Source organism: Calonectris borealis, chromosome 9, assembly GCF_964195595.1.
Source record: "Calonectris borealis chromosome 9, bCalBor7.hap1.2, whole genome shotgun sequence".
Taxonomy (NCBI): domain Eukaryota; kingdom Metazoa; phylum Chordata; class Aves; order Procellariiformes; family Procellariidae; genus Calonectris; species Calonectris borealis.
Window position 1 is genome coordinate 914,282 of NC_134320.1, and position 13,235 is coordinate 927,516.

A 13,235-nucleotide genomic window follows, 5' to 3' on the forward strand; every position below is an offset into this window, starting at 1 on the left:
TTGTAGATGAACATAACATAACACGCGTTCAGGGCAGGAGCTCTCTCTCCCAAGGCCTAGATACAGCAAAGTCTCTGAGCTCTTCACCTCCGGCTACAGTAATTGCATTTTCGCAGGGACAGAGTTTGAAGCCTGAATGTTTTAAGAGCAATTCCCGATAGGTAAACACCGTTCCTGTTCTGCTGTTGTCCCTAATTTCCGGTTGCCAAATGTGTCTGGCAGAGAATTATAGTCCTCGGCCACCGGGCGAGAGGCGGAGGAAAGGCAGGGCACCAAGCGGCGTGGCGGCGCGCAGGGAAGGGGCACCGAACAAGCGATGTGACGGCGTGCGGGGTGACGAGGGGGCCGATGATGCCCTCCTCCAGCCCCCCGCCGGCACGGCGCCCTGCCCGGATCCTGCCGTGAGCCCCCCACGCCTCCCTCCCGCAGCCAGGAGAGAAGGGGGTCCCTGCTAAGGGGTCCCCGCTAATTCCTTCCTTCCCCGCAAAACTCTTGCAAACCCCATCTCCCGAGGCCTCTCTTTGTATCTGCGTTAGTGTCGTGCCATACCAGTGCTTTTCATGGCTATTGATTAACTTCACCCACCCCTGGGAGCACCGAGGCACTCCCTTTGTCGTCACCTCTCCCAGCCATTTATAGCAGCGGTGGGATGCTGGAGGTAGAGGTGCGTACGGTAAGAGCTGGAGGAGCCCGACGACGAGAGGAGCGTTGGAGTTGGTTTGCAAAGGAGGTGCTTTTTGGCTCGCAGCGGTGAGGCAGCATGAAAAGCCCCTGGTGCACTTCAAGGTAAGGGGAGAGGGAGGTGAACGCTATGGGTGCAGAATTAAAACATGGTTTGTAGAAAGGTCTGGTTCAGGTAATCCCTGTAAGTTGTTGGTAGCCTATAGAGTTAGTTACAGTTTGCTCCAGGGTAGAGATTAATTTCGCCGTGAATGTTTCTTTCCTGTATTCTGGGTCTTTTAATTTGAAAGAACCTTGTTCGGTCGACACAGAGGTCTGTTATTTTCAGCTCAAGCCAAACGAACAAGAAGGTTGTCCCAAGCCTTAAAGCATCCGTAGTGGCACCTCCAAGTGCGACCCGAGAGGCAGTTTTCCGTGTTTTCTTACCGACTGGGAGATGGCACGGCGCAGGTCGGAAAGGCTAGCCGAACCTCTGGCACCGGCTCTGCTGACAGCTCCGCACGTTTTTTGGCTTCTTAGAAGAATTTTGTGTCTTAGCAATCGGCTCCGAGTGCTTCCTCAAAGGGCTCCCAGGCTGGTTGCACGTCTTGCCTGCTTAGGTAACTTTTATGCGACGTCTGAATCGTGGCTTTCTCCCTTCAACTTTGCTTTGCAAAAGACTGTATTAATGGGCTAAAAAAGTAGATGGTGGCTCTGATCGTACCCTGCGACTCTCGGCTACGTTGGGCTTCACCCACCCCTGGTGAAATGCTTCCTCGCTGTCGTGTGAGGAAGGAAGAAGTCAGTGCGGGCATGATCCCGTGCGTCACGTCCTCCACACTGCCATCGATTCGCAGGATGGTTATGAAATCCCTCTGGTTATGAGGGATTTTCTGTAACTGTTCGTATAAAAGATCAGCTCTGTCTTCTCTAACGCCAGGTATTCGCCAGGTTCACCTTCGGCCTGTGCGTGTGAGACAGTCAAAATAGCTCTTGGATGAGTGGGACTCGTCTTTCTGGGAGGGGTTGGAGGGTGGGAGATATTTTAGCCAACGTGGAATACGGTGCCTGTTGGCCCAGCGCGCACGTTTTAGAAGCGGCTTGGTCAGACTTGTGACAAAGGTGTGCGTGTGACGGGAAGGTAACAGCCCTTGGGAGCGGCGCTGGCTCTCACAGGGGCGCGGGGTGCGGAACGGGTGGTGAAACCCCACGTGCAGGTTTGCAGGACGTGCCGAAGCCGGCGGCAGCCCCTGCGAGCGCAGCCGCGGGTGGCTGAGCCCCGGGGGGCGATGGGGACAGGACCCCCCCCCAGCGATCAGGCACAGGGCTCGGCTGCACGAGCGCACCGGCCAGCGCCCTGTGCACCTGCAGCCCCCTCCTCTCGTCTCCCCCCGGTCTCCGTTTTGCCACACTCCTCCCTGGGGATCACCTCGATCCCAGCCCTTGGCCCTTCCCCTGAGCACCCCCATTGCTCGCCTTTGCTGCGGTCCCCTCCCTGTCCCCACTCCCCGCTCGCTCCCCGAGCTGGAAGGCAGATACCTTTCCGTCCGCACATCCCCAGGCAGGGGAACAAGCACCACGCCACAAGGTTGTTTGGCAGCCCTGGGACAAGAATCCCGTTTCTGCATGAGGAGCGGCATCTCCGTGGCCCACGTGCCAAAGAAATCGGTCACTCTTGCGCCTTCAAACTGGACGTTCCGGGAAGCTGCCCTGGTTTTGGCAAGCCCGATGTAGGCTGGGCGGCCGCCGCTCGCGGTGACAGCGTGGACATCGCTCGGCTACGGGTTGCTGTTGTCTTCAGGACGGTGCCTTGAGGAGCGGGGTGAGCTCTGCACGGCCCCTCGGGACTCACTGGTGGCACGTGGGTGCCCGTAACTTGCCCACTGGGCATGTTTGGCACTGCAACACCAGAGCCTCGTGCTGCACCGCAACGCTTTGAGGCTTTACGTGCCTAGATAATCCAGACCTTTATCCCTCCCTGTGCCTCTAGGTGCAAAAGCCGTCATTTGGGGCTTTCGAAATGCATCCGGACGAAACGGGCCTGCTGGCAGCGTCCAGCTACGCTGGAGATGGGCTCGGTGCGCTGGACGTGTTTGAGGATTTGGAGGTGGGACGGCACTGCGTAATCGCTCATTAAAATAAACAACTATTAAAATATCATGGGATACCTTGAGGTGTAAGATGTAGAGGTTTACAGAGCCTGTCTTCTTGCAGTAGAAGGGACTGGTAATCCTGGAGCAAATCCTGATCTATCTTCAGGATTGTTTCAGGTGTACGTTGATTTGTTTGCCCCATAAAACATCAATCTGGGTGTAATTCTCTCTCCTTGCCATTTCGAGGACACTGCCCAAACAAACATGGAACATTATTGCAGGCATTAAACTCTACAAGAAAGGTGCAGAAGAAGGATGTGGCCAGACCGGCTTAGGGAGGACCTCCAGGCAGGCAAGGTGGTGTGCGTTTTGGGAAGCCGTCACATCAACGCCAGCTTCAGTTTAAATGAAAGACTGAGAACAGGGGCTGCATTTGACAGATGTGAGCCTGCTCGCTGCCCATGGGCCCCTCTGCATGTCTTCTCCTGTCTCATCTCTACTTATACACACAGAGCGATCAACGGGATGGGAATTGTCTCACCGCCGTCCCCCTAACAGGCCTGGGAACAGAAAATGAAGAAATACCGGTGAAAGACTGCCCATAGTTATGTCTTTAAACTCTTCAGGCAGAAGCTGTGCTGCAAATTCATGTCGGAGGTTGGTACCAGCAGCTTCCCTGTCTTTGGGAAGGGCTCTGCCACCCCAGGATTTCCCCACTTCGGCTGGGGTGCCGTTGGACGAGGACAGCGCGCTCGTTGCAAAGCAAAGCTTGAAGCAAAAGTGGCTTCGGGCAGGTTTGCATGGCAAAGAAGGCGAAACGCTTTTCTGCAGTGCCATGACGGTGTTGCAACATCGCTGCCTGTCTCCACGCTTCCACTGTGTTTACAGTCTGTTCCGCGACCACAGCCAGTGCACGTGGCTACGATGGCTGTGTTTTTATGTGCAGCTTTTCATGTTCTGTTGGACTTTGCTCCCATCCAGTTTTCCATGGTTGGATCCAGGCTGTCATACTGTGGCCAGTGAGAGGCTGTAGACCACGCCAGATAAAGCTGGTGTTTGCACTCTCGTAAGGCCAGCTGGAAGGAGCGATTCAGTGTCTCAGGTCGTACAAGCTGGAGGCTACGAAAGCCACCACCCTGTGCAGCAGGACCATGCGTGAGGACCCCTTGGCCAGCAGGACAGTAGAAAAGACCACCACCACCAGGTCCAGCCTGCAGCAATCCATGTGCCGCCATCGACCCTCAAACTGGGCAGTCTTGGAGCCTTCCTTGCACGCTTAAGAGAGTGGGAACCATGAGTGTGACCACCCCATGCTGTAAACGGGACTGTATCTTCTCAAAACAACTTAAAGCCCGAGCCAGCTCCGCTGCATTTCGGAAATGGCGGCTGAAAACATGGAGTCCACACTGACTTAAAAAAGCTTTTAAGATCAGAGAAGTCAGATCAAGCTTGGTGATGAAAAGTTCCTTTCTGGTGGGCATCAAACCTTCAAAAGATCCTGTACGTGTCCCAGCTAGAATGCACTGCTAATGATACATGGTGGTCGCCTAATTAGTGCTGGAAAAGACTCACCCCTCATCATTATCCAGGCAAAGCACGGGTAGATGAGGTGCTCAGGGATGCCTCTGAGCTGGGGCAGTTTAAAGTCTGGCCAAGGTGAGAAGAGCTGATGAAAGGGAGACCTGGGAGATGCTGAGCACAAGAGCTGGGCTGGGCGGAGGAGCTGTCGCAGTGGGGAAGCAGTCCTCTTGTTTGAAAACAGGGTGTAATTAGACTTTACAGGTGCTGTTGGGTTATTAATTAGTTTTCTGTATTGAAAAATCTCAGTTATGTTGGAAAAAAATTCAGTTTAGTGTTTCTTTGAGATCCCCATCTTCTGGAGTGATGTGATTACGGAAGGTGCTGAGCTTTCTTGCCAAGGAAGTCCTGATACCCCTACAAAGGGCTCATTTTCTAGCTCTCGGTGATTGCTGAGAAAAGCTTGAAGTGAATAAGCTCTAAAGCCCCAGAAAATGGAAAGAAAAGCAAAATAAAAAGGCAGCAGAGCAGAGCGGGAAGGTGTCGGAAGAGCTGAGCGGGCTCTGCCTGAAGTAGGCTGTGTCTTGCCAAAGGCCAAAATTAGGAGAGTGGTAGTGAAAGTGCAGTTTCTCACTGTCCTGCCTCTAATGCCAGAGCTCCTGACACAGCAGGGGCAGCCAGAGGTGGCTGGCACCGTGGAGACATAAAACTCTGCTCCCGGTGGTAAAAATTCCCAAGTTGCAACATGCAAAGTTTGGTGGTTCGCGTTCGGGGAAGGACTATCGGATGAAAATCCACTGAAACTCTGCTTTCTTTCCAGGCATATCAAACGTCTCATCATTTTCAAACTTTGCCTGGGACTCGTCTTCCTGTCGGGATTCTTCCTTATGGAGAATAAAAATTACATGTAAGTGAAGCAGAAGTAAGGTTGCATGACTTCGTCTGCCCAGGGCAGCAAGGATCTGACCTGTGACACTTTTACGTCTCGTGAGGTTTAGGCTAATACTGGAAGGGCAGCAGCCCAAGGTTAGGTCCTAGATCCACATTTGGGCAGGCAAGGGATCACATTAGCCAAGGTGCAGCCATTCGGGGCGAAATCAGCTGTGTGGAAAAAGAAAAGGGGATCGAGCTGAAGCCTTTGGGTGAGTGAGGACCTGGAGAAGCAGTAAACTGGCCAACATCTACGCCTGAGGGATGGAGCTTGTTTGGGTTGGTGCGTTGCACCAGCTGCAGGTGTGGTGTCAGAAGGAGAACCTGCTGGGGTTTGGCTTTGCCGGGTCTCAGAGATGGGGTATGGCACTGGAGAGGCTGTTTTCTCCATCTGTTCCTGCAGAATCTCAAAGAGCCACAAGGAGCTGCTGACACCTTCCACGCCTTGCCATGCCAAGACTAACGTCATGTTCCTCAAGACCCACAAGACGGCCAGCAGCACCGTCCTGAACATCATGTTCAGGTTTGCGGAGAGGTACAACCTCACCGTTGCCCTCCCAGCTGGCCAGCTTGTCCACCTGGGCTACCCGGAGACCTTCCTGGCCCACTTTGTGGAGGAATTTGAAGCCATAGGACAAAACTACAACATCATGTGCAACCACCTGCGGTTTAACCCCTCGGAGGTAAGAAAGAGCCATGACACGTGCGGAGGAACCTGGTTGAACAAGCAATGCCTCCAGACTAACAGCCTCTCTTCTTCCTCCCCGCAAACAGGTGCAAAAGGTGATGGCATCAAACACCTTCTACTTCTCCATCCTGAGGAACCCCATTTTTCTGCTGGAGTCTTCCTACGTCTACTACAAGAACAATGCCCCTGCCTTCAGGATCTCCAAGGACGTGAACGAGTACCTGGCGTCACCCACGAAGTATTACCGTCCGGCAGATTACAAGGAGAACATCTATGCCAGGAATATCATGTGGTTTGACTTTGGCTACAATAACAATGCAGAGGACAACAAAAAGTACGTCCACACTGTCTTGAAGGATATTGAACAGAACTTCCACCTGATCTTGATAGCAGACTACTTTGATGAGTCCATGATCCTCTTGAAGCACACTTTGTGCTGGGATCTGGATGACGTGATTTACTTTAAGCTCAATTCCAGAAGCCGGGACACTGTCCAGACCTTGACTCCGGAAAGCAAGGAGCAGATAAAAGTGTGGTGCTCGCTGGACTGGAAGCTCTACCTGCACTTCAACCAGAGCTTCTGGAGGAGAATTGAGGAGACCATAGGACTTGAGGAGCTGGAGAAGGAGGTGAATCACCTGCGAACGAGACAGAAGGAGCTCATGGAAACCTGTCTCTTGGACCAGAAGGCAGTGGGGAAGGAACACATCAAGAACAAAGCTTTCCTGCCTTTCCAGTCAGGGGCTACAAATATCCTTGGGTACAACCTCAAAGGAGATTTAGACAGCAGGACTCTCAGAACCTGCCAGAAAATGGTTATGCCAGAGCTCCAGTACATGTCCTATCTCTATGCTGTTCAACACCCGCACAAGAAGAGGAAGCCGTTAGGCTTGCCCTTGCTGCAGACCAGCTTCCAGGAGAAGATGCAGCTCCCAACTCCCAGCTAGGGCACGCGACAACCCACCGCGGTTTCCCACCTCTTCGCATCACCCCATGTCTGGCATGTGGCTGGCCCACAGGACTCTTGTGCACGAGGGGGAGAGGGGGGAGGGCTTTGTTCGGGGCCACCGAGCTGCTGGTGGGTCCCTTTTTGGGGACCTTGAGCCAAAGGCTCTGCGTTGGCCGGCTCCTGCGTGACGCCTCCTCCCCACTCCCAGGCAGGGGGACAGCCGCTGCCGCTGAGCGCTGGGCAGGCTTTCAGCTGGCTTAGATGTTCCTGCCTCTTAATCATTAATCACGGGCTTAATCATTTTGTTTGCATTCGACTTTCTTTAATAGCCATCATTATATCCAGGCTGGTCACAGCTCACTAGAGCAAGTCCTGGTTTTCGGCGTTCAGGGGAAAAAAGGGGAGGGAGAGGGAAACGGGGAGGAGAGCACAAGGGGACACGGCGCTCGAAGGAGTAGGAGAGATGCTGGGTCTCCCATCCAGCAGCGTCCGTGCTCGATGACATCTAACCACCGTGCGATGCTGGGGCCGCCTCTCGGATGGGAGTCCCGAGCTTCGTGCCCAAAGCTGGGCGCGCCGGCTGGCAGCCTTTCCCCGCCCCGGCACGTGAGATGTCATGAGGTGCGGGGGGCCTCTGCACCACTTGGGACGGCTTGGCGCTCCCGTGGGAGGGCTTGTTTTGTGGTTTCACCCCTCTCTCTTGGGCGAGGGTCCCCAGGAGACCCTCTCCGGTCCCTGGGCTGGTCCCCTGGGCTCAGCAGCCCTGAAGCCCTTTATCAGCAGGGGCTTCATCGGGCACCCTTGCTGTGTTGGCCGAACTCTCCAACATCGATTAGGAGAGGGGTGGAGGGAGGTATGTCTGCTGCTTGTTTCGGGCATGACCTCATTATTGAAGGAGGTAATTAAACCTGCCTGTGATGTCTTTGCTCGTTTGCCAGCTCCCCGCTGCCACGCCGGTGCTAGGAAGGTTCGTCAGAAGGCCAGCAGGGCCAAGCCCAACGGCTTTGGCGTCACCACCGTTAATGATTGCCCATTGCCGGTTTCCAACGCGCCCACCATCCCCGATGGCGCAACATCTTGACGCTCAGCCAGCGTCTCCTCCCGCTTGTGCCAGGCGAGGTGGCAGCGGGGACCCGGATGGCGACTGGGATGGTGGATCCGGGGTCACTTGGCTTGCAGCTTTGCCCTGGGGGCAGAGCAGCCGGGCAGCATCTCAGCCCAGGAGACGGGAGAGGTGCTGTCGGAGCGGAGCAGAGCTGGGATTTTTCCTCGCCTCCGTTTAAACCCGGCAGGTAGGCAGGGAAGCCAACTGAGGCAAGGGTTAACCTCCCGCAAGGGAACCTGTGCTCCTCCGCAACCCACCTGAGGTACACGGAGCTTCACAGCACCCACACGCTTTTCTGCTCCGGCAACCCCAGCTAAAATTAACCAGGTTTAGGAGGCGCTTGTAACCAGCCGGGGCGGAGGAGGCGGCAGCCGCACGTGTTCCGTCTGGGCAATCCCCGGGGGCCTTTTCCAACCAATTCTGCAGCCCAAGCCTGGGCTTTCGCCTTGGAGCTTCTGATCCGTGACTCGCTGTGTGAATTTTGTCAAGCCCCTTTAGCTAAGCTGATGGAATATAAGCATAAAAATAATTTCTTAACAGCTGACCTGTGTGCGGGTGGGGGTCCTGGGAAGGCTGGGACCCTCTGGAGCACAGCCCATGAGCTGAGGAGCTCACAGCTGGGTTGCAGCACCTGGGCAGGGAGGTCTGGCCTCTCCCAGCCTGCAGGAGGGGGGAAACTGAGGCAGGAGATGCAAACACCCCCCCTGACGGCTCCCTTTGCGTCCCCTCCTGGGGGTCTGAGCAAGGTGGCTCAAGAGCTGTGGGCCCCCGGCTCTGCCCGGGCTGATAATGGTGCCTTTGTGCTGCACGAGCGGCCGCCGCTGCTGACTCAGGGCTTTTTGGCGGCCACCGCCGCTGCGGGAGCCCCGTGATCCGTCGATGGGGGGACCCTGCAAGGGGAGGTGGCAGCGAAGCAGCGAGGCGACGGGCTCTGCAGAAAGCTGGTGGCTGCAGGAGCTGGCGTTACCCCATGGCGGGGGCAAGGGACGGAGGGGACACCCCCAGCTGAGCGGGACCCGGTGAGTGCCTTCGCTTTCTCCACGGGGTGTTTGATCAGCAAAAGCTCCTAATTAAAACGTGATTCACACGTTAATTTCACGTAATTAACACGTGAAAGTCACCCTCGGCCGCTCTGGCTGCACCCCAGGGCGGGGTGCCCATCTCCTCCCGTGGTGATAACCTGGGACGCGTAGGGACAGGTAACCTGGGGACAGCTGACGCCGGTGGCACTCCTGTCCCCGAAGGAAAGGCACTCGGGGACCGCTCACACCCCGCTGCCGCAGGGACCCCACGGTTTGTGTTGTGCACCCCAGGTTTCTCACGCAGGGCAGGGGGAAAAGCAGAGCCGGCTGGGTCTGCTGCGCTGGAGGCACCAGAAACGCAGGACAAACGCTCCGTGACCCCCTCGCGAGCACCCTGGGGTGGTCCTGGGGTCTTGGCCGTGCGGAGACGGGCTCTGCCCCCCAACACCCGCTGGACGATGGGAGCAGGGAACTGCGGGTCTCACCCTGCCCTTTGCTGACTGGCCTCGATTTACCAGAAACCCCTCTAGAAGAGCATCTTGAAGATCAATTGAATTTTATTTAATTTTATTTTGGGCTAGCGCAGGTCAGCCTCTTCGGTGTTACCCAAAATCCTGTCCCACCTCTGAGCGGCGGTGACTTGCCCCCGCAGCAGCACACGTTCAGCCCCTCTCGACCCCAACCCTGCCCGTAGCGACCTGCCCTCCAGCCCTCCTAGGGGGGTTCCCCAAACCAAGCCCACCAAGTTAAACCCCTCCAGCTCACAGCCTGCACCCCCAGCCGTGCCCAGCAGCCGGTGTGTGTGTGTCCCCCCCCCCCAACCCACCGGGGCTGCGTCTTTCTGCTGCAGACGCCATGGGCTCCCGGCACTTCCCCGCCCGCACCGTGCTCTTCGAAAAGGAGTCCAACGGCGTCACGTACCGCGTGCCCGCCCTGCTCTACCTGCCCTGCGTGGCCAAGCTGCTGGCTTTCGCGGAGGAGCGGCTGAGCGCCGACGATGCCCACGCCAACCTGCTGGTGCTGCGCCGCGGCACCGTCTACGGGAGCTACGTGGAGGTGGGACGGGGATGCAGCCGGGGTTGGGGGGGACACGCTGGGCGGGGGGGCATGGGACAGCCGGGTGGTTATCCTCCGCCCCCTGTGCATGGCACAGCCGAGCTCCTGGAGGTACCTGCACGGGGAAGGGACACTGCGTCGGGTGAAGTGGGGTGGTCCTCACCCCTCTCCATCCTCCCCTCCTCCTCCTCCCTGGGCAGTGGGAAGACATGCGTGTGCTGCAGACGGCGACGCTGCAGCACCACCGGTCGATGAACCCCTGCCCGCTCTACGACGAGTTCACCGGCACCCTCTTCCTTTTCTTCATCACGGTGCTGGGCAGGACACCCGAAGCCTACCAGATCGTCACTGGCCAAAACGTCACCCGCCTCTGCTGCGTCACCAGCGCCGACCAGGGTCTGAGCTGGAGCACGGCCACGGACCTGACGCAGCAGGTCATTGGCGGGACCATCAAAGGTAGCCCACTGGGGAGGGGCGGGAAGGGGGGGAGACAGCCAGCAGGAGAACGACCATGGGTTTTGGCCTCCTGGAGCCACCTGAGGTGCTGCCAGAGGTGGCCTCGGAGTAGGAAGCCCATAAGCATCCAAGAGCAGAGATGGGGGGGAGAGGACCCCAGGCAGAGGGGAGACAGGATGGGGGGAGTATCCGCATTGCTTGCGCGGGGGAGAGGAGATGGAGAGGCCCCGTAGCTATGGGTAAGACCATGCGTGAGGACAACCAGGCAGCACTGGGCTCTGCTGACCTCCCAGCCCACCACCTTGCTTGGCGAGGCTGGGGGGATGCTCTGGAGACCCTTCCATGCTGGGCATGGCGGGGGCACCATGGAGGCTGCTCTTCACCCCCATCCCTCCTCTGTTCCCCAGACTGGGCAACGTTCGCGCTGGGCCCCGGGCACGGGATCCAGCTGCGGTCTGGCCGGCTGCTGGTGCCCGCCTACAGCTACCACATCGACTGCAAGGAGTGCTTCGGGCAGCTCTGCAAGACCACCCCTCACTCCTTCGCCTTCTACAGCGACGACCACGGCCGGGGCTGGCGCTTTGGGGAGTTCATCCCCAACCTGCAGACGGGCGAGTGCCAGCTGGTCTCGGTGGACGAGGAGGACGGCTCCAACGTCCTCTACTGCAATGCCCGCAGCCCCTTGGGCTTCAGGGTCCAGGCGCTCAGCACAGATGATGGGGCCGTCTTCCATGGGGGGCAGCTGGTCCAGCGGCTGGTCGAGCCCCCCCATGGCTGTCACGGCAGCGTCGTCGGCTTCCCCGCACCTTTCGTGTACGTCCCTGCTGCCCCCCGGGACCCCATGATGCCCCACCGGGGCTCGGCTCGCCGGCTGCTCCCCGGGCTGCTCCCCAGGTTTCGGTACCTGCCCGCCCGGCCAGCAGCAGGTGATGAGCTGCCCACCGTGGCCACTGGCAGCCACCACGAGCCAGCTGAGCCCGAGGAGGGCTGTCCTGTCCCAGGCCATCATGGCCATGCCCGTGGCATCACCTCGGTCCGAGGGGACCCTGCGGCAACCCCCAGCCCTGCTGCCTTCTTCCAAGCGCCCACGTGGGTCCTCTACTCCCACCCCACCAGCTCCATGTCGCGCGTCAACATGGGGGTTCACCTGAGCACTTTCCCCAGGGACGTGGAGAGCTGGACCGAGCCGTGGGTCATCTACGAGGGCCCAAGCGCTTACTCAGACCTGGCTTACATGGAGCTGCCCTACAACGAGGCCTCCATCTCTGGTGGCCCGGCCATCGCTTTTGCCTGCCTCTATGAGAATGGGACGCGGTCACCCTATGAGCAGATCTCGTTCAGCATGTTCACGCTGCACGACGTGCTCCAGAACATCCCCCTGACGGCCACCGCTCCCCGGCGGGACGGTGGCCCCCCGCGCCGCAGGAAGCGGGGGCGAAGGAGCTGCCTCCTCTCCTAGGGGCCCCCCCAGGTCAGGTCCCCCCGGTCCCCCAGTGCCAGACCCCGGGGCACCAACCCGCAGCCCGGCACACCGGGATGCTCACAGCCCCGGGTCCTGCCACCAGTCAGCAGAGAAGACCAATACGCTACCGTCCCCAAACTGGGTTTTATCTCATTTTTATTGCCATTTCTTAATTATATAGTTGGTTGGGCATGGAGGCTTGTGCCACCAGCCCAGCCCCAGGCTCCTTTCTGAGTACGTGAGCCCCCCATGCAATACATAATGGGGTGCAGCAGCAGCAATGCAGGGGAGAAGGCAGCTGGGGGCACCCCATGCCCCCCGTGCCAGTGCCAGGTCAGGGCGGGACACGATGCGCCCGTTGTGCCATACCTGGTACTACTACCCTGTTCCAAGGGTTTTCCTCCCATGGTCATAAGACTTTATGTTCCTTTTTTTATTGCTTCTTTTTAATGATCCTGTTCAAGCCAATTCCTCTTTATCTCAACGGTATCTCCAAAATTGCCCATTACTGTTTAATCTGGCTGATTGCTTTGTTTTTCTTCAAGCTGCACTTTTAAGCAAATGGATATTGCTACTTTCCTCTGAACCTTATCAGTCCTGGGGCAAACATCCTCCCAGCGCGGCCGGCTCAGGCCTGTGCCCGTGCTCAGCCCCCTATCCCCGCCCGGGGACGGGGGATGCGCTGAGGCGGGTGACACCCCCCCTGCGAGCGCGGCGGCGGGCGGTGCGATGGGGTCCTGGGCCGGCGGGGATGAGCAGCTCCTAACCTTTGCTGCGTGCGTGTGTGTGTGTGGGGGGGTGAACTTTGGGGGACTACACCCCATTTCCAGCACTACCTCCTTCAGCACGACTCCATCCAAGTCCCCCAGCCCCAGCCGGAGCCCAGCTCGGCTCCTTCAGTCTCCTTCGTCCCTCCTGCGGGAGACAAACAGCGACACAAGCTGCCCTAAATTGATTGATTAACGAAAATAAGTTAGTGCCCCAGCTCTTATCTCTACAAATACCACCGTGTCACATTTTGCACTCGGGCGGGTGGAAGCTGATGAGGAGCAGCCGGGGAAGCCGTTGGGCTCGTGCCGGGATGCCAGGAGCCAGGTCCTCACGTCCATCGCTCACTGGGCTGGTTTCCAACCCCAAACGGCTGCCAGCCACAAGGGGATCTGCTCCGGGGCGGAGGAAGAGGTATCGCCCGGGCAGAGGGCTCTGCGCGGGGGCAGCCCTTTGCACGCCGACCCCATGCACGTCACTCTGACGTCTCGTGCGGACTGGGGTGTCTGTCCCCCATGGGGGAGTCTG

The 13,235-nt window shown here is 58.0% G+C and overlaps 2 protein-coding genes across 7 annotated transcripts in view; both read left to right on the top strand.

Annotated features, from left to right (window-relative positions):
* GAL3ST2 (galactose-3-O-sulfotransferase 2) overlaps nt 1-7,198 on the top strand; it is a 13,201-nt gene extending 6,003 nt beyond the window's left edge. For 2 of the 6 annotated variants that reach the window (XM_075157802.1, XM_075157803.1), the window contains 2 exons: nt 5,092-5,884; nt 5,976-7,198. In XM_075157802.1, coding sequence (XP_075013903.1) covers nt 5,558-5,884; nt 5,976-6,836 — 1,188 coding nt within the window. In that variant the 5' untranslated portion in view covers nt 5,092-5,557 and the 3' untranslated portion in view covers nt 6,837-7,198. Of the gene's footprint in view, nt 1-2,999; nt 4,995-5,091; nt 5,885-5,975 lie in introns of those variants that run through there. The other 4 variants (XM_075157806.1, XM_075157805.1, XM_075157801.1 and 1 more) reach the window with 4 other exon arrangements.
* A 2,613-nt stretch (nt 7,199-9,811) lies between these two features.
* Nucleotides 9,812-12,042, top strand: NEU4 (neuraminidase 4). Its single transcript, XM_075157867.1, has 3 exons — nt 9,812-10,021; nt 10,222-10,477; nt 10,885-12,042. Exons 1-3 carry the CDS (start codon nt 9,821-9,823, stop codon nt 11,934-11,936), a joined length of 1,509 nt encoding a protein of 502 aa, XP_075013968.1. The 5' UTR covers nt 9,812-9,820; the 3' UTR covers nt 11,937-12,042.
* Nucleotides 12,043-13,235: the final 1,193 nt, after the last annotated feature.